The sequence below is a fragment of the Anopheles gambiae genome, chromosome 2 (genome assembly GCF_943734735.2).
Source record: "Anopheles gambiae chromosome 2, idAnoGambNW_F1_1, whole genome shotgun sequence".
Lineage (NCBI taxonomy): Eukaryota > Metazoa > Arthropoda > Insecta > Diptera > Culicidae > Anopheles > Anopheles gambiae.
The window spans coordinates 42,054,259-42,072,900 of NC_064601.1; the positions used below are offsets into that span (position 1 = coordinate 42,054,259).

The window sequence follows — 18,642 nt, forward strand, 5'->3', positions numbered from 1 at the left end:
TATTTGCCAAGCATGCTTGTAGCTCATTTCATAAAGTCTGTTTGTTTTAATATTCTTCTTGGGACAAATGAAGGACATGTATGGATTGCCTCATAAAGAAATATCGAACTTAAGTTTGTATTTGTACGATATTTATCAAACAATCATTTGATAAATACAGCTTGTTTCCGAGTTAAGCGGTTTGTGCGTTCCAGAGGAATCCACATAACTGGAATATCCGCGTAAGTCGATTATCGTGGTTTTTGACCAAAATACAAATGGTTACTCGGTATTTTTTATTCAATTTAGTACTTATATACACTTTACCATTTGTTTGATACGATTCTTACAGAATATTATAATATTTTTGACTTTAAAGTGGATTAAATTTATGAAAATTAAATAAAATTAAATTTATTGTACTGATTTTACATTTGATCTGTCAAATTTAGAAAACCGCGTATCTCCGAATCCGCGTAACTCGAGAACAGACTGTAGAACAATGAAAAATGTTGATCGCTCAAAGATCAGGAACGTTTAGCCTGTGGCGACATCTATTGGGAAAAAGGTGTTCTAAAAACATGGAGAATTAAGTGTTCATGTGTAAAAAATGTGCATTGTGTTCTTTTTTTTTTTTAGCAAAACTAATCAACTAAACAAGTTTATTTTTATTTTAATAGATTGAGATCTTAAAGGTTTCTAATTGTTCTAAAATATTTTGTGTGCTAAATAATTGTTCCAATAGTATCCAAAAATCAAAACCAACATCTCTGCCTCATAGCAACTTGCACAATTTCTCAGAGATTCTCACTCTCTTCATCATGCCAGCAAACCTTCAATCGCACCATACCTTACGGCCTGTTGAGCCTTATGTCTTAGGCACGCTCTCGCGCTCGCTCTCTGTGACTATCCCCTCCATCACAAAATGGAAACGCATCCAAAAGCCAGAAGAAACCGCGAACCATAGAGCTGCATGGTTGGGTAGTGCTGGAGAAAAAACACGTTTCAGTTTCAAAGTTTCGCTCACTCCGTCGGGAAGCAGCAGCTCCGTTGCTGTAAGATCACGGCCCATCCCCTTACCGAAGGCTCATACACAGGCCCTGCCTGTCTGCGATTCCGGTGAGGTTTCTCTTTCCCCAAGCTTCGGACCCACCGTGGTGGTGCGATCGTGTGTGTCTACCAGCCGTGCTGCATAGCGACCGTAGCGGCGTGCATTGTGCAACGACGACATGCACAATCGAGCATCGAACGCATAACGAGCAGAAGCCGAACAGCGAAAAAGAAAAAAAAAAACAAATCCGTGGTGTAGTTTTCGAGGTTTTCGGCGTGTGAAGATTCCGATTTATGTGTATTTGAAACCAAAAAAAAAACCTCTCAAAAAACAAAAATCCTCACCGAAAACGTCACGGCGGCGGAAGTGAATATTTGGAGCGTACTGGTTCGTCGCCTGCACGATCGTTCAAGTCCTATGTGCCGGGCATTCGTAATAGTGTCGCGACAGTGGCGGGTGGACCGAAAGCCGTTGTCTGCCTAGTTCCGGCTGGTAGGACCGTGCAGTGAGCGCACAAACGCGGGTGTACCGGTGTGTCGCAATCGAGCAGCACATTCGTTCGGGCTCGTTGCAAAGCGCTAAATCAAACGGCACAGCGCAAACATGTGCACGAGTGAGCGAGCGGGAACCTGAAGTAAAAAAAAGCAACCCTCTGTCCCCTTTTCTTGCACCCGATCGCCGTGGAGAAATCGATATTGTGCAATCCTTCCTCTCGGGTGTCGCGCACCAACCAAGGGCCGATAGGAACGTAAGCGAGAGAGTGAGTGAGAAACGTGTCTGCAAGAAGAAATCGAATGCAAAATTGTCAACCGGAGTAAACAGAGTGATTCGAGCAGCGCCAGTGATCGTTCGAGTGGATCGTTTGCCGATAGAAGAGCGAAACGTCCGAGTTAGAGAAGCGTTAGAGTGGGCGAGAGTTCCCTTTAGCGTACTGCGTGATCGCAACCCCGTGCTTGGTGCAAAAGAGACGGAGACGGTGTGGTGCAATTCGAAAGGAAAATGCAGTGATACACTTTCCGTTTGAAAAGAAAAGTTTCACACTCGATTGGAGCACAGCAACAAAAAAAGGGAGGCTGTGCAGTGGTAGACGGGGTGAAGAGAAACAAGAGGGGGTGTGGGGAGTAGTAATTGGCTCCACACAGCAAAACGATACGCGTGCGGTGTGTGGGTGCATCGCCGATCGAGCCTGGTGTGTTGCGGCAAGAAGTGTTTGCAAATCGATAGGAAAATGTTTCAATGTTCCAGCGATCGATCGATCTAATTGATAGAAGTTTCGTCTCTCGCCCTTCACCGCGCTGAATCCGAATCGAGAAAAAGACCGGCATAAAGCGAAAGTGTGTGTGTGTGTGTGAGAGTGTGCTAGTGTTGGTATTGAGGTTGAAATTTTCCCGTTCATTCCCGCCGTAGAGAGGGAAAGCAGCAGGAGTAAGCTGCAAGGTCGAGACGGATTGTTGCAGAAGCAATCAGCAGCAGTGGTCCTGCAAAAGCAACAACATGGGTGGCAGAAGGGCAGCAATGCCAGCGCCGTCGTCCGCCATGCTTTGGCTGGCGGTTTTGTGTAATCTTGGCTTGGTGTTGCCAAGATCGGCAGCTCAGCAAAGTAAGTATTGAATAGTAAAAGGGGTGGCAACCCATTAAAAAATAATATGTTTTCCGTTTTATGACACAGAGAAAGTTATCGCCATATAGATTAGATCAATGTAGGATGAATAAACACAAGACGAGGGCTTATTAGTTTATGGTTAATTGAGTATTTTAACTTTTGGTATCATTTGTAAGGCACAGCAAGGTTAAAAGAAAAAAAAATGTAAAAAATGGTTGCATTTGATTCTATGAAACGTTATAACCGCCTTGTAAATGAATAACAAAAGTTTGCTCTATGACAATACAAACAAACCGTTGAGGAACATGCTTTAATCCTCTGAAAAAATGTAAACAAAAAGCGTTTTAATGTCGTTACAAATAACGTGTTCTTATGCTGCTAAGCAATTGTACTGGAAATAAATACGTGCTGGGCCTTGAACAATTGTTTATGCCAGTCAAAACCTTTAAAAGTGTTGCATTGTGATTTTAAAAACACAATTTTAATTACTCTTATCTGCTATCGAGCTCGTGATAGTTAGCTAATATCCGTGCATGAATCGTTTAAATATCGCATCCACTTTCTTTCCGCCTAAAAGCGGGCTAATAAAAGTCGAAATTAATTAACTAACTATCCCACCAACCCATACACACACACACATACACAAACATACAAACAAGAAATGTGAACTGGAAGATGGAAGAGGATGGGCATAAAATGGGCAGTAAGGAAATGCGGTCTAACTGATCTAATCGAAACCCAACCACCCAATCGTTGGTGATGTGTGCAGCATATGTAACGTCGATGCTGAATTTTCTTTCTGGCATAAGATAGAGCGATGGTAAATTTCCCATTACATGTAGGAGTGTTCGTTTTCTGTTATTACTCCGTGTTATGGTATAGTCTCTCCTGAGCTGACCACTTATTTGGAAAAAACATTGTTTTTCGTCAGTCATTGCATCATTGTGAAGGAAGCATTGAAAGCTTTACCGGAACATCTTCCTCCTAGTGGTCGATGATTTAACCGTGCTGTAACCAGAAAGGGATGTGATTAAGCAGCAAAGTTATTGTTACTTTATTAATTTTTTGTGCAGTTGTGGTAAAATAATTCACAACAGTTTAACCGTATGACGATTTTAAAGGTTCGTCGCTTATAGCGCTTTCGTGCAAGTCTTTTGATAAAATTAAGCACATAATGCTGCAGATCTATACCTTGCAATAAGCCAATTTGGTGGACTTTCATGCAAAAAAAAAAAACTATTTCTAAGTCCGTAAGTATGTATTTAAGAGCTCTGTTTACTGTTCTCATTTTTGCACAAGAAAAAAAACTAGAAACAATCAGCATGCACGTACACAATTCCGTTCAGTTTCGGTTCAATTTGCTTTGTGTGCTTTGCCTCTCCGAAGTGCAGCAGTGCCGTGAGAGTTTTGCCTGTGCACTAACGCTGCAGCACGCTGCACTGGAAAGAGCAAACATTATGCAACGGTTCAGTGTCTCACCCGCGAAACGCTGAGACGTGCAGGCATAACAATTTTAGACTTGCCCTGTTTTTTTTTTGCCACGACACTGTTTGTCTAGGTTGCGTCTGGCGGAGCATTGGTTTACGAAGGTTGAACGTCTTATGTATTGGTTGTTTGGAAATATTAAAAATGCCTGTTCTCTTATAGTGAATAAAATGATTTATAATAACCATTTACTTAAATATTGATCCGATGTAGTCGTCTTGTTTTAAAAGTAAATACTAAACAAATTCCCTTACATTATTTTATTAACATATTGCATAGTGATTCTCTCCGCTCGTTTATTCGCTTTGGCACAGGTACAACCCGAAGAGAGCGTACTTTCTTTGTTTATGCCTGAGCTGGTAATGGCATGGTAATTTCTTTCGTTTGCCCTTTTGCTTGGTGCGTGGTTTTCAGACTCTATAAAATATTCCACACGACACACAGCATGCGTGTAACGTAGCTACTGCGCCATCGATCGGCTGGCGGTGTGAGCCGTTGGGAATCCTGCAGCTTTCCATCATTTACATGCGAGGTTTTGTTTTGGTTTTTTTTCTTCGTATTTGGTTGGAATGTTTTTTGGTGTGGCTTGGAATTACCAATCACTTTAGTGGCGTAGTGCAACACACTATGACTCGCGAGAGAACCATGCGTAGCTTTCCTTAATTACTATTCTTTTAGATAATTTTGGGAACATTTTGAGATCAGGCAAAAGTTTGGGAATAGCGTGTGCTCAATTGTTTAGCTGTTGGAAAGCACAGTGCAGTCGATCTTGAGGTATAGTGTACAACATGATACTTACATGATAGTGTACAATCACAGTTGTAATTGAAAGGCATCGTAGCAAAGCGTTTTTATACACTTGCTAAGTGCACTGGAAAGGGTAACCTCTCTAATACGTTCGCAAGGATGGGAAGTTGCAGACGATCCCTGTTCTGTGGTAGACGACCCGGTGGCCCTTGAGGTAGGAAAGGTGCTAAAGCACGACAAGATTCCGGTGGCGATATTTTTCCCATCGATATCGTCAACGGCAATGCTGATGGGTAGAAGAATCGCAAGAATGGAGCACGTTTTTGAAGCGCAAGTGCAAAGACAACCAGACAGCCAGGTCGACTGCCAACGCTCTCAACATGGCGGCACACCGAAACACGACATGATCTATCACGCATTTGCATTTGCGATCGGTTTGTACCGGTGTCAACGAGGTGCTGTCACTTGGTTCGCTTGTGGACTTGACTGTGGCATGCGCTGCGATCGTATACCGCTTGCAAAACGTAGAGGATGCACCAAATGGCTCGCGTTCAGTGATCATCCTGCAGTAAGACTATAGACTGTAATCTTATTGTACTCTGCACCACTCCCCGGTGCGGGAAGGTCTCGCGTAAGCTTGCCGTTCGTTCAATAGTGTTAGATTGTTGGAAGAACGGGAAGGTACGCCGGTGTACAGTGTACTGCCATTGCATTCGCGTGCTTACCACCCGGTGTGCGGAGGTCGTCGCTTGCTGTCTTTGGGTGACGGACGGAACTTCGCTCTCTAGGGGCAGAGCGTGCTGGCTGGTGCAGTTAGAATCGAAGGCTTGGTTCGAAAGGGATGCCCGTTCACAACAATCGATCGGCCAAATATGGCGCCATGGCAACTACTCCTGCTTGTCACCAATTACGGCCACCGCTAAACTGGGAAGAACGGGTTGTAGCAGCTGAACCGCTTTCGAAAGTGTGCGAAGTGCGCCCGCAAACAATGATGCAGCGCGGATTTGTATGTGTGGTTGTGTTAAGGAAGGAAGGAAGGTAGTACTATGTAATACTTACATTAAAAGAGCTGTGGGAGTTTAAATAAAAAGGCGCAATAGGCTGAGAACGAGTTAAAGTACGGAAATACGAGTGGGTTGAAGACATGCACAATGTTTTGGGTAACGTTATTTCTCCGTTATTTCAGCTTCTAACAGTTTGAGTCATATACTGCTTCACACGTTCCTTTTCTAGTCCAAGGAATTCAAGAGCTCTCAAAATTAATAGTTTGTACAGGAAGGGTTTTCGTTATTTTATTTGTATGTATTTGCTACACCCTTCTACCCTCACAAGCATAGAATGTGGAAATGGTAGGTAACAAATAGAGATTTTTAAAACTCCTAGTTCTGTTTATGGCACTCATAAATGAAGACTACTTCGTTAGCGTGCTTCGTTCGCGCGTGGGCCACAATTACACAAAAACCCACTCGGTACACTGTTGACTTCGACCTTACCAATAGTCCACCAAACTCGAGTGACCGGTGAAAATAGAAACCTACCCCTAACGTGGATCGAGAAATCGTGTGTGTGTAAAACATCGCACGTGTTCAGAACTCTTGCCGACTCTTGTTTGTACGCCTCGCCTTACGAAAACAATCCCCAGCTCTGTGGCTCATTAAAAACAGTGCGACCTTTCAGGGTGTTGCGTGTGCTTTCTTTCTCGCGTTTGTTGAGGGAGCTGGAACACAGCATCATCATCTCGCCAAGATCGCCACCAGCCAGGGGGTGCACGTTAATTGATTTCTCCTTCGCAGAGGAGCGCACCGTTTCAGCGGCGTTTGTCAAGGTTTCGGTCGACACCGAATTGGTCGTGCCAGTGACCGTCATCGGTGAGATTTGTTCTTGTGAAACCGAATTAAAACGTGGCGTGTCATTAAATTAACGATGCAGCTGTGTTGCTCCAGAAAATTAGCTCGCGCGAGCAGTTGAGTGTGGCTTCGGCCGAATGAAAAGTGTTCACGCAGTACTGGCGGTGCGATTGAGTTTAAATTACTGCCAAATTACCGAAAACAACGTTCAATTGCAGCGTATGCTCCTGCAGGTATGGTGTGCAAGAGATGAGCTCGAGCGTAACATAAATAATTGCAAACTTTTCACAAGGCTATCTGCTTCAGCTCGTGTGGCTCAGCACTCCTCTCCAAGGTGGAGAAAGTGTTAGAATAGAATGTTGCGTTGTCTTCTGTACAAAATCATCAGCGTTACTACCAATCCATGGTCGTGGCCATTCGCAACCGTGTGCCGATCGATCAAATTAACGCCATGTACCCATCAAAACAAGATCACTCGAACGTGGTAATGATGCGGTCCAATTAAAGGCTCTATGATTAATTGTTTATCGATCGGCAAGGATGTGCGAGTCGGTACAACCATCCTACTCTGAGGTTAGTCTAACGTTTGTTTCTAATTGAGCTGAAACGCGTGCACATTCGCAAGCAATGACAATGGGTTTAGCGTATCGGTGTATAGAAACGAGAAAGGGAGAACAAAGCCAAACAATGCAACTACAAAGTATGGTACTAGTGAAGGAGAGCAACGACAAAAACAATACTTCCATCATTCAGAACATATTGTAGGAAATGGAATGGAATCTGAGGCAGCAGTAGCAGCAGCAGCAGCAGCAGCAGTAGTGGTGGTAGTAGTTGTAGAAGTAGTTTTTGCGACCGCTTTGAGGTTCGGCGGCCGCAGCAAAGGGAGTGGGAGTGGGCGACCTCAATGCAAGATCCGACCGCGCAACCGTCCAGAGGAGGTAGGTACCCAAACCGATAGTAGCCGGTCGGTGGGTTCACCCTAGCGCGCGCACGGCAACGAAAGACACTCGTCGTCGATTGCAAGCGACGAACCCGCACCCGCAAGACAACGAGAGCGAGATAGCACCAGATTTGCTTTCAATTCTGCCACCACGATCGGCTCAAGGTCTTCCACATGGGAGAACGTGTTTTTGTCTTGTGAGGGGTTGGTTTTTTTTTGTTGTTGCTGTTTTTGTTGCTGTACCGCCTGTGTCTGCCGTGTTGCACACATATTCGGTGTGGACGGCGGTATAGGCTGTCCTGTGCTTCGTGGGCAAAGCTTGAAAACTAGATCGGTGTGACGTTTGTGCCGAGCCAGGCGTTGTTCTTGTTCCATTACCTTCCATTCTACCGATACTCATTTGCACCGGTTCGCACAAGGGTTGGAACGCGCATGGGGCCTGCACAAAGTGCCCCCCGTCCGTCTGTAGATACGCTTTCGGACCAGTTTGTTTTGCTCCCCTTCTCCGGTGCAAGCGGATAAGCGATCCGTGAAACAAGGGGGACCGCAGATCTGCACAAGAACCTGCCCATGATACGCCATGTTTGGTGATGCCGACTTGGTGGACTGAATAATGTCAGCCGATGGTTAGTGGCGAAATGCGTTTCTTCATGCGACACAACCGCCCATTGTCGTTAGTTGCTTGATGTGTCGTGTGTGTGTGTGCGTACGTGTGTGTCGAGAGAGTTCAAAGGGACGTAGAATAGAAAATTTAGCTCAGCAACGATAGCCGATGGTGTAGGATTACGGAGGATCAAATTTACGGCCATTTTACGAACCTTTTTATGAGCCAATTGTATCTACCAACACATGGCACGGGAAGAAGGCGCGAGTTTAGCTCTGCTTATAGGATTGGTTGTGTTAATATATTGCAAATTAATTATGTTTAAATTAAATGTCAAACAATGCTGGTTGTTGTGAAACTCCCGCAGAGTCATGAAAAATCGCCATTATCTTGCGTTTGTATGGTGCAGCTTATCTCACCACACTCCCGATCTTGAGCAAGGAACAGGTCCGGGACAGACACACTCACACTCACATAACACGGTCTGGACATTTTTGACAAGAGACATTGCAAAAAAAAAAGACGTGTGGAGGCTAGGTTGTATAATAAGCCAAATTCCTAACTAGTTTAGGACCGGCAGCGGCGGGTTTGCCTTCAAAAACTCGAAACTGGTTCCTTGGCTGCTTTTATGTGTGGAGACGGTACGATACGATTAGCATAACACTGTTACCACTGTCCACCATACGCAAACTGCCGGCCAGGTGGCATGTTTTTAAGCTAGTGTGTTTCGTTGTTTACCCAAATGTTTCTCGATTAATTTCACGCTGAGCTAATATTTTCTCATTACATTCCAACGAATCGATTGGGAAAATGTAATGATTATATTGAAGCAAATGATGAAATAAAATAAAAATCTAAGAAACGAAATTAAATGAGCCTAGAAGTTTCTAGACAGTTCTGTATAAAGAATAACAATACCATAAAACAGCCGGGTGTGAAATGTGTGATTACCACCTTTCGATTATTTGCCGGTCATTGGCGTTTTTAGTTCCGCGTCCGAGCCGCGCCTGACATTGTCGTAGCGGGCGAACGAAATAAAAGTGAAATAAAAATCTCCACTCCCCCATCCAAACCGTACGGTGTTGACGGCGTTGGATGAGGTTATGATTTTCGTTTGATTTTCCACCACTTCCAACGCACTAAATCGCAACGTCCGCGCCTATGAAGCGTGACATTTACTTTGACATTTCGACACTCATTAACGGAAGAGGGACGCTGGGGGGAGGCACAAGACGCTGAGGATCGCATTAGATGCAAGAAAATAACACGGCACAAAATGAAGAGCGAGAGAGAGAAAACATCCCTTCGCGGGTGCGCTTTGGCATTCGCCGTCAAAGTTACGCTGCTGGAGTACCGACTCGCGCCAAAGCCTTCAGTTTAAAGTGGTTCGTTTGGTTGTATCGCAATGCGAGGAACAGGACGGAGTGATGACGAACGCGCGAGCGCGCGCGCACTCACGGAAAGGTCAGGAAGAATTGGTGGATTCGTTCTTGGCGGACTGAAGCCGCGACGGCTCCGATGCGCGATCGAAAGGGTAAACAGTTTGCCTGGCACTGGAGAAGATGGCGTTCGGGGTTGATTGAGCGATCAACCGGGCACGTTGAAGCCTGTCGGTGCCGATAAGGAAGCTAGCCGCGGGTACGTGTAAGGTTGTTGCTGCTGTGGCGTAAGGTGCGATTGCGATATCGCACGCGAAGTCAATTAAAATTGTAGCAAACTCAGTAGTTGCAGTCTACGGCGCGGCGGGTGCATCTGTCGATTGCATAATGTTTGACGTGTGCTTTTGCATTGGGTTAATGATTAGGAGACGGAGATCACTTCCATAATGGGTGGCTAATTAGTGTTTAATTAAGCGACGAGTGAAATTTGCTGGAATTTCACATCTCAGCATTCTTTTTTGGTACTAAGGATACTGTCTTTGAATTACTGTAAAAATGAACGAAACTAATAAGAGTAACTTTAAATTTTACCCATCACCGTTTTCTCTTGTTTTACAACATATTTGTCTGCATGATTTAGCGTACAAAATACGTTAAAGCCGCATTCTAAACGCATTTTTAACGTGTTTTAGAATAGCGAGAAATCCTAGAAGCCATATACAGTATTGATACAGTCACGCGGGCAACTCAAGTGTGTTGCTATCTCATAGAGAAAATTTAATAAGCAACACAGATTGAAATGTGATACATGTTCTGTATAAAACCACGACCTAAAAACCCCAACTCGACCGGAAATTCTTTCCCACACGTCACTGCTACACTGCCTTGACCATGGACCATCCAGAGTTCAGCCAATCTTCCATTTATCGTCCACGTCATAAGCTTTCTTGATGTGCCCTCACTTCTTTTCTTACCGTCTCATTTCGTCATCATTCTGCCGCTACATAAGTTTGACTGACCGGCAATCCGGGTCATTATTCTTATCAATGCCAAACGAAACGTCAACCTTGCCATTGGCTGTGAATTAGTATGATTACAAGTGAAATTCGTATCATTTTGTGGTGAGCAATCGTGCCCCTTCCTTGATGTTTGTTCAAGGATAGCTGCATACCTTCCCGGTCACTTAACGAACCTTGTGCTAGAGCTCCGGGTTTCCGAACTGCGGCAAGGACATACGCAGACGAAGACAAAAGCGTTGCGATTAGTCATGGATGGCAGGGGAAACAATCCATCCTCAGCAAACGGTCGCTTCGGAGGGAGAAGAATACTTACCGGCAAAGGGAGAAAACGCTACGCATAGCAAATTTCATCTTAAGATTCAAGTGTGATGCAACAATGTGAGGTTGGAAAATGAAGCCAGATGTATGCACTTTCAGGTCGCACCATCACACGTTAGCTTTCGCTGCACAATTTTGCTAATTTTCACCACCATCATGTGGCATGTGGCGCTGGTGACGTAAATGGAGCGTGTAAATGGCTGCACGCACTGAAAAGCAATGGAAAATTGACTATTAGACAACGCCGGTGTGGGCAGACGAGCAATCTGGGAAGGTCCCAGTCCGAGCCCTGTCGTGCATGCGAAGAGCCGTGGAGATGTGCAAATTTCGTCGTATCTTCAATATTGGCCCATTCGACTGCTTATTGGCTTTCGTTCGAGAGGCTTCATCGGGGTGGGGGCAAGGCAACGTGGAAAAGAAACGTGCGCATGTTTAATGCATACAATTTCCATCATTTGTTTATACGCTCGCACCGATGGGTCATCGCATTAGGGCTAACAATTATTCCATGAAAGTGAAGGAAATGTACCTTCACATTGCGTATCTTTCTTTCAAATCAATCACCATCATCATTCGTTTGAAAGTACAGCAAAGCAACTCCGATGACGTGTACAACTGTTTGTTGCAATTAAATATTGTATATTGTAAGCTCCAGCTCCATCCAGGGAAATTAAAAGTTAAAATAGCCCAATGCGATGTGAGCATAAAAATTTCGCACCCATATATCAATCATCCTTAACGCATCTTCCCGTGCCCGGTCTCCCACCAAGCAGCCCCATGTGGCACTCTCTAATTAGCGCCTGAAATTGATCGCAACCAATAAATGATTCGCGCGGTGCACCGAACCGAAACCCCGCCGAGGTTGTGCACTTTCGCGACAAATGTGGCCGGCCCCGCCGACGCTGCCGACCCGGAAGGTGGCGAAGCAGGAAAAGTTCACCGCACAATCATGCGGAGCAATGATACGGTTCGGCTTTTCGGGCGACAGTCAATTTTAGACTTTCCCCTCAACCGCGGCACGGTAATGTGAAATTACAAATTTCACTTTTAACTCTCCACGCAATTGCGAGTCGATTTTCTATCGCTGCGGCAGAAATCGCTGCTCCTCCACGACCATCACGCTGGGTACCATTTTCCGGTGAAATTGAAGTCGATTCAATTATTGCCCATTATGATTGGGCAGCTTGTACAGGCTTTGCGAGGGGACAGGGTATGCGGAGGGAGCTTCGGTGAGTTAGTTAAAGAGCTGCTGGTGCGATGATGGAGACAGTGGGAAAATTACAGCTGTTGAAAATTTGAAACCTAAAGTTGCGGTTTTAATCCAACGGTATCGCACCCGGTTGATCGAGAAGCCACAAGTGCGCAATCACATATCGTGAAGGCATAGTAGGGTCGCATTCAAATCAGGTGTTTATGTAGCGTAACGTGCGTATGCGCTTTCCCAATACCCGACCCGATGGCGAACAGTGGTGACGAATTGGCGGACTAGCGTGTTCAGTGGGATGGAAAATTGATCGTGATAAATTAAATTAATCTGTAACGGATGCGTAGATAAATAATGGTGCAGTTTGCAAAACAGTTCCCTTAACACAACTGACATGTTTTAGGGGGTGGATTGATCTATAAATAAGATGCAAAAAGTGCTGCCTGCTGCCTTTTTTACACATCTCCTTCACTGTAGAGAAAGACACGAATCGCTTCCATTTATGAGGAGTAATTTGACCGTTTTCTGAGCCTTTCGAAACAGCGTTAAATCTTTGCGGTTACGGTGAGTGGTGAAAATTTCATGAAGCCATTTAAAAATCGTTGCAATCATTGTGAAATTTCGGCGTGTCACACCTCTACCGGGGAGCTCTGCAATCCATCAAACGTGGTTAGCTGCTACGCATCGTTGCAGAATCGCAGGGTGGAGCAGTTAAGAGTGTGGCATCGAGTTGGCGAAAAGATTCAACTGAAAGTAAAGCCAATGGACCCTGCAATACAATGTCCAACAAAGTTAAAACAAATGTAAAGGAAACGAACTTTTGGACTTTGCGTTTCTCGTTTTTCAAAACACAGCTCACCCTAAACACATATTCCAAAGTTCACGTTCCGCCTGGCGCTGGACGCTTCTAATGGTGGAGCAACATAAAACGGCTCAATCATGTAAGCACATCCGTCGCCATGGTGACAAGCGAAAGGAATGTGTAAATATGTAAATATGACCGATGATGTTGAGGCTGCGGGTTGGCTGCCTTCTGCCGTAAGGAATGTGCTTGATCTTTTACCGGTTCCCCTGTCCCTTAAGGTCATCCGGCTACGCGCGCGCATTGATCGGACCACATCGAACCGATCAACATCCGGTTGGGGAAGAATGGCCGCCTGTGTGTGTGTGTGAGAGCGCGTATGATTGTGTGACCGATGGAGGGAAGAAAACTCGCTACTAATGATTTGCATCATTCGTCATCGAACTTTGAATCAATCACCATTACTGTCATCGAGCGTCAATTGACGTTCGGCTAGGCAGAGTGCACGTTCATTATGCGCCGTTTGTAAATTCCTGTCCAACCTTCGGGAAATGATTATTGGCTATTTTTATTCACCTTTCTTTCCCTTCATTACTAGCTACAAAAAACGGCCACAACAATGCACCCACTGCACCGATGTGATATGATCGATGATAGATGAATGAAACGGCCGGCTCGTTACAAGATCAGCATACAGTGCGACCACCCTAGTCGGTTGGCGGTGTGTCTTCTCCCTCTCTTGCTGCCACAACACCCATCCGACAAATTAACAATGAGTGTATTAAAATAATAACCTTCTTCATTGCTGTGTCCAAAAATGGGACATTAAAATGGCCTTTGGCATAGAGCGAACGCGCACTACCGGCCACGACTGCATTAACGCACGCGGGAGTGCTTAATTATACATTCCATATTTACCCAATTAAGGAAGATCGTCATCGCCGGTGGCCACCAAGTGCAGACACAGAGCGCTGAGGGTTTATCTAAACAATCGACACTAACGTTCGCTTTCAGACCGGGCTACACGGTTGGTCCAGGCACCACAGACACCTGCACCGCAGTATATCGTTGTGTTTGTTTGTTTGATTTTTCTCCAAAAGCATTGCCGGCTGATCTTATGTCATTTGAGCGGAGGTTCAAACTTTGGGAAGTTTTTTTTTCTGGAAGTTTCCATACCAGACCGCTGTATGTCAAGTGACTCTTGAAGTTGTCATGCGATCTGTCGCAGACCAACGAATTATCCACTACAGCGGATTTGCCATACGCATTTCGGTCGGTATGGCATGATCACGAGCGCTTGCTGCGTGATCTTGAAGTGCCCAAAGTGCTTGTACTTTGGCCGCAAAAAAAAGGTCACGCAAACTGGCCCTCACACGCCCAAGCTCTAGTTTTGTTGTCGAAAGCGAAAGTTTGTCCACCGATCCGTCACGTACCGGTTGCTCGCAGCCTCCGGCCATCAGTGCTCACTTTCTTCTTCTGCTGTCACAATTCATTATGCAGAAGGAGTTCCCGTAAGATGATCGTCGTCGTCGTCGTTGCGTAAGCGATTGTGCATAATCGATGAGGCGACGGGCGGGAGTCGGTGGACCATCTACTCCTCTACCTGCTCTGCCGTGGTGACAGAAAAGGTGCATGACATTTTTACCGTGTCATCATTAGCATGTCGTCGCCTTCTGTTGCCGGAAGTGTGTGTAGTGGTACCCAAACCCGTCCACTGGAGGGTGGTGGTGGAGTAGGTAACGGATGTTTACAATGTACGGAATTACTGTCTGGTGCAAACGTACGGCTCAAACTTGATTATTTGCAGTTCTACTTTAGGACGTGGTTTGGGGACGCGTTTCTCTAAGCGCCTTTGATGTCGCAGGCTTTTGGGGCGTGTTGGAGGCGTGACGATCGTTTAATTCAAGCCAAAATGCCGCCTGTCTGATAATGATCTTTAATCAGCGGGTTCGCTTTCGGGACCGGCAAGGGAAATTTCATCGTAAAATCATTACACCACCACGCTCCAACGCTAACAGGTCGTTTCCTGCTCTTGCCTTTGACCTATGCGAACCGGTTTGATAATAGGATGGTGCGGCATTTTTAGGCAAAGTCACCACCAAAGACGGAAGTGAGTTGATTTTATTCCCATTCCCATTCCCAGGAGCGTATGAATATGCAACACTGGCACACCTTCGTCGACCAGGCGGAGAGATGTCGCTGTATCGTGGTGATCCTCCAAAGCCCAACCCTTGCTATCAAGTGATTACAGTCCTGTTAAAATAATTCAGCGCGCCTGGGAAGATTGTAAAGAAAGCATGGCGACGGATTGGGTGAAAGAGAAATGAGTTAGTGGACGTATTTTAGGCTTTTTTCGTCGTTTTCGTCGGGGTATGTTGTTGGTGAAATTGGCTTTCGTAACAGGTCCGAGCTGGTTTGATCCCGTCACACCTCTACCCGCCCTGTTAACCCGTTCATAGCAATTAATCACCGTCACAAGAAGTGGTTACGGTGGTGTTTTGATGCACTATTGAAGGGTATCGCTTCCCAAATTCTTCAATTTCAGTGGTTTATTTGCGAAAAAAAAAAGAAATCTTTCATTGACCGCGTGCATAGACGTCATCGGAGTGCGATCTTGTGGACACGGCGCACTATCCATCATCGGACAATGAAGTCGATCGCTTGAGGCTAGCCCTCTGATGAATGGCAAAGACTCGGTGCCGTGAAATCGCGTCGTAGATGGATATGGCCTATCCACCGAAAAGGCGAAAAATTTCGTCATCGGTCGGCACTTCCGCTGGAGGCTGCGGCTTTTGTTGCGGCGTGGTTAAGATCGCGCGTCACATCCAGCAGAAAAACCGGCCCACGGCACGACGCCGTATTCTCTCACCATTCATGAGATCATTTTTAATAAGCATTAACGAGCCACCCCCAAGGTTTGGGGCGAGTGTGTGTGTGTGTTTTTTAATGTAGCGTCGTTTAGTGCAGATTTGGTGCGAATTGTTCTGTGGCCTGTGGTGCCTATTAGGGATGGGAAAAATGTTCTACCCTTTTCCGTTTTTGCGTGAAGGTTTATTTACTTCATTTTTTTTTCTCTGAAACATAGAGGATGGCGCTTTAGCGTGACTTGTGTGAGTTTCGTGAGTTCAGCTTGAATCATGTAGTAGATCGTGCGTAGTAGCAACATGATGAAAAGGTAAAGGTCAAGCAAAGCGCGAAAAAAGCCTTTAGTTTGGCTGCTTAGTTTCGTTCCCGGTGCAGCTGCCTGATAAAATCTAAAAATATTTCACACTGTGCGATTTTGGGAGTGTCCGGGAACTCAAAGCTGTGGGCAACGGCTCCATCAACGCTTTGTTCAACAATGTTAAATCCGTGTTGCTGCTAGAACCTGTGTTGATGCTGTGATTGCTACCTTCTGACGCAGGAGTGCCGACAGTGTCATGAGTAATGACTTCTTGACGCGTCGATTCAGAAGAGCAAACGACATCAATTAAAGCGTCGGAGTAGAGTGGTTGGGAATTTTGTAAACCTATCGATTCGAACATCCACTCCGTATTAGGCTATCCTGTGTGAGCGGGTGAATCATGTGATTGCAACAATTTGTCACCCCGTTGGTGCCGGAAAAGAAGACCAAGGGTTCTCAAGATCAAATGCATCCGGCTTGATGACACTTGTTGGCAAACCAGAAGCAATACTAGGTGAAGGTTAGTGTGACTAAGTGTGCCTAGGCATTAGTGCATTCGGTAGCTTCGGTGATGGCAATGTATGCAAAAATGGGATTGCATAATTCTATGCAAGTGTGAATCACAGCAATGAGAGAGTACCAGAGAGAATCAGATAAAATTCCAATTACAGGAGAAACATCTAATCATTGTCAAAGCTCATAAATTCAATTAATACAACCTATAAAGCAAGATTATATATTTCAGGGTTTATTTTACGGGTTTTTTTTAACTAGGCTAAAGATCTGAGAAAAACAGTTGGACTATAATGGTATTTTTAGCTTTGAAGTTATTGGTTCTTTTACGCGAACAAACATAAAATTATTTGACTAACTAATCAAACTATGGAAGTATGGTTCCATTTTTCATTTTGATATGGGTACATTTTACGAATTTTGATTGGTTTTTATTGAAGGTTTTCTCCGGCTGATGTCCAAACTACGTTTTTATATATTTTTTATTTGCAGCTAAATGCATTAAAATTGTAAAACTGTTGCGAACTCATTTATTAAGCAGGAACAGCCAGTCCGCTTGGTTTTTGCCCTTAGATCAGACGTTCTTGTCGATCAAAAAGTTCCGTATCTATATTTACCTGTATCTTCACCAGAAGCTCCATTACAGCCATAAATTGTAGTTATTATAAGCCCGCAGATCACTTTGCTGCAACGTTCCTGCAGGCCAGCAATTCAGCCAATTAAAGTGGTATCGATTTCAATGTGTCCCTGCCGTGCGACCTTCATGCTAACAACGCCGTCTTGCACCTTGCATTCTGTTCCATTCGCTTCGCTAGGACACATTCGGAGCAGAAAATGCGTTTCATGCAAAATTAAATTGTGCGAAGGACTTCGAATCGCTGGCTCGAACAGGAGACAAACTTCATCGGATGGCTTATTTCGCAACTATTGCTTTTACGCTTTTGCGCAGAATCGGTTACACATTTTACATTTTTAACGCCAATTCGTCCAACATTTGAAGCTTGAAGTTCGCTGGAGTGATGTTGTGATAGAATAAAGAAAGAGGGACTCATAAAAAATAAACTAATGTGCATCGACCGGGTGACCCTTGGGAGGATCAACTAACAGCGGCCGGCCAGATCGCAATGCACCGTCAAGTGCACACGCCGGACAACAATTCACAATGCACAATGGGACACGGCGTGAAAAACAAAACTAAATCGTTTAGTCACGGGCTGTACGGGTGGGCGTGAAAATGGTGCCCATTTTCCGAGCCAGTGCCGCCGAGCATCCGCGCACAGCTTTATGCATTTTCTCAAGCCGTGTTATTCCGTTCAGTTGCCGTGGATGTCGTTCGCGGTGGCATGTTAGCACCTAGGGGCACAAGGGCCACTTCTGCAAAGGTTGAAATAAATGTACGCCAAAGGAGGAGCTGCCTGGGCTGGCTGAAAGCGCTCCGCTCGACCATTCGGCTGTGCAAGTTTTTGTGGACACATTTTCGCACATTTATCACGAATTTTCTCGCACCATCTCGCACGGCGCACAAGCAGCCGTGTGCAGAGTAGTTTATGTAACTTCCCAAACGGTAGCAAAGACGGCTAGAAGGATGGTGGCCGTAGCGCTTGACATGCGCACTTGTCGCCGTCGGTCTGTGGAGAGTTTCGGCGAGTATTGTTGTTAAATTGTGCCCATTCCCAGGGGGTGGGAACACAGGTTTTGGCGGATCGGCGGATCGATTGCACAACGCAACGAGCGGGCATTAATTAGCCGCATGGTGAGCCGCATGGACCGTCTTGGCCCGGCGTCGCAAAACGGCGTCTGTTAGTGGGAAGCCGGGGGCAGCAAAGGGTGGCCACCCGCAAACCGATTTGGTAGCGTTTGGCCTTCACCAAAATGGCAAATCTAAATTCCACACAAATTTTACGTGCCCATAGCTCATTTGATACCTCTCGTGTGTGTGCGTGTGTTTTTTGCGCTGCGCTGTGACCGACGAGGGACAGTGTATTCGA

General features: G+C 45.3%; 1 protein-coding gene across 2 annotated transcripts in view; it reads left to right on the forward strand.

Annotated features, from left to right (window-relative positions):
- Positions 1-973: 973 nt before the first annotated feature.
- LOC1271478 (uncharacterized) overlaps positions 974-18,642 on the forward strand; it is a 46,237-nt gene continuing 28,568 nt past the window's right edge. For both annotated transcript variants that reach the window (XM_061644031.1, XM_061644032.1), the window contains exon 1: positions 974-2,630. In XM_061644031.1, the coding sequence (XP_061500015.1) occupies positions 2,525-2,630 (106 nt within the window). In that variant the 5' untranslated portion in view covers positions 974-2,524. The remainder of the gene's footprint in view (positions 2,631-18,642) is intronic.